This window comes from Vigna umbellata, chromosome 1, assembly GCF_029865625.1.
Source record: "Vigna umbellata cultivar VRB3 chromosome 1, Vumbellata_1.0, whole genome shotgun sequence".
NCBI classification, from domain to species: Eukaryota; Viridiplantae; Streptophyta; class Magnoliopsida; order Fabales; family Fabaceae; genus Vigna; species Vigna umbellata.
Genome location: NC_142165.1, coordinates 93552839 through 93554803, shown reverse-complemented (window position 1 = coordinate 93554803; position 1965 = coordinate 93552839). Strand labels below are relative to the sequence as shown.

The 1965-nt window shown below is 42.6% G+C and overlaps 1 protein-coding gene across 1 annotated transcript; it reads left to right on the top strand.

The window, feature by feature from the left end:
* Positions 1-277: 277 nt before the first annotated feature.
* On the top strand, positions 278-1372 carry LOC124847376 (ethylene-responsive transcription factor 1A-like). Its single transcript, XM_088104818.1, has one exon. The coding sequence runs from the start codon at positions 398-400 to the stop codon at positions 1139-1141; it is 744 nt and encodes a 247-aa protein (XP_087960944.1). The 5' UTR covers positions 278-397; the 3' UTR covers positions 1142-1372.
* The last annotated feature ends 593 nt before the right edge of the window (positions 1373-1965 follow it).

Genomic DNA, 1965 nt, shown 5'->3' with positions numbered 1-1965 from the left:
TATCATAAGACTTGTTGTAAGAAAAATCTGCGGAAAAAATGGTTTCAAATCAAGCACGTGAGGAAAATGCGCACTAATTCCTTGCCGTTTACACTTTACACATGCGAACCTTCAGCGAAGCTAAGTGGATGACTCCAACACGAAGAAAAAGCAATGAATTAACACTCTCCATCCACAAAAAAAAAATATATATAAAAATATAAAAAAAATTCAAAGGATAAATCAGAAAATCCCAAGTGCATGAACCTACAATCCTATAAATACCCACCAATTCCGATTCTCATAAGTTCGAATATTCAATACCCTCTTCAAAAATATCCAAAATCCTTATTTTCCTCACTGTCTCAAATCTTTTGCAAATTTCACACCACTGTAATAGGAACATCACAAACCGGAGATGTACGGACACAGTACATACGAATCAGATTTGGCACTCTATTCGATTCGCCGCCACTTGCTCGGCGATTCCGAATCAGTATTCGGAATCCCCGCATGTGCATCGGGTCGGGCATCCGGTGTCAGCCTATTGTACTCCTGTTTGAGCGACAATTGGGGTGACCTTCCGTTAAAGGAGGATGATTCCGAAGACATGGTGCTCTACGGCGTGCTCCGTGACGCCGTTAACGTGGGGTGGGTCCCATCTCTGGAGGCCGGGTCGCCCGATACCGTGTTGTCGGGTTTTCCTACGGATTTCACGGTGAAGCTGGAGCCGGACGTGATGCCAGCGGTGACGAGTTCGCCTCCTTTGACAGCGGTGGTGAAGCAGGAGAAGCAGGCTTCTCCGGCGAAGGGGAAGCACTATCGCGGCGTGAGACAACGGCCGTGGGGGAAGTTCGCGGCGGAGATCCGGGACCCGGCGAAAAACGGGGCGCGGGTTTGGCTGGGAACGTTTGAGACCGCGGAGGATGCGGCGTTAGCCTACGACCGTGCCGCCTACCGTATGCGGGGGTCGAGGGCGTTGCTGAATTTTCCGTTGAGAGTTAACTCCGGCGAACCCGAGCCGGTGAGGGTGAGTTCGAAGCGGTCTTCATCGCCGGAAAGTGGGGCGGGTCCGGCGAAGAAAAAGAAAGTGGGGGGGTCTGAGCAAGTGGGAAGTCAAGTGGCAGAGTGCAGACGTGGCGAAGAATTATTGGTGAGCTGAGAGAAATTGGGTGGTGCTGTGTTAATGAATTAAATACAATTGTAATTATTGAGGTGCTTGTATTGCTCTTACCCCACTCATCATCATCCAACTCAATTTTGGAAGCTACAAAAACCCGAAGCTGAAGAGGACCGAGCTTTAAAAAATATAGAATTTAGAAGATAACGAAGGAGAGTGAGATTATGTGATTTAGCAATGTGAATACCAAATTTCTTATTTTCTTTGTTAAAAGTTATCTTTATGAATGGGTTAATTTTGAAAATAAACTTTCTAGAAACCCAAAATTTCGATGAAGAAAACGTAACAGACAACACAATGCTGACCTATTAGACTCCACTCATTCCCTTCTCCTACCATGCCAAAAAGACTTTGTCGCTCAAAATAACAAAACAGAAATGAAAATTTAATTCTTGAAAAGCTAAAAGAAAAAATAATTCCAAAGAGTGCCATTTGCGGTAAAAAATTACTGAGTACCTTACAAACATTGAATGCCCCTACTAAAAGGTGCTGTAATAGAGAGGACAAATTATGAGTTGTGACTGACACCACACTTATTATTATTCAATTTCTTTTCCGAATTCACACTTCAATTCTACACTTATTATTTTGGTAGTATAAAAAATATTAAGAAAGGGGAATGGTAACTTAATATCAATAATTGTCTTCAGAGGTGAAATTAGGTAGTCAGAAACTAGGTTTATGTAACTGCTTGAAGATCAAAAAGCAAGCAATTCTTGGAATTTTCTATCTAATGAAAATGAGGTCATAATTGTTTTATATTTTAATGGGTAGGAATGAAAGATAGATGCTCCTGGAAAAATAAA

Bases quoted from the DNA above. Each gene is read 5' to 3' on its own strand.
- LOC124847376 (XM_088104818.1), top strand. From the start codon at position 398: ATGTACGGACACAGTACATACGAATCAGATTTGGCACTCTATTCGATT.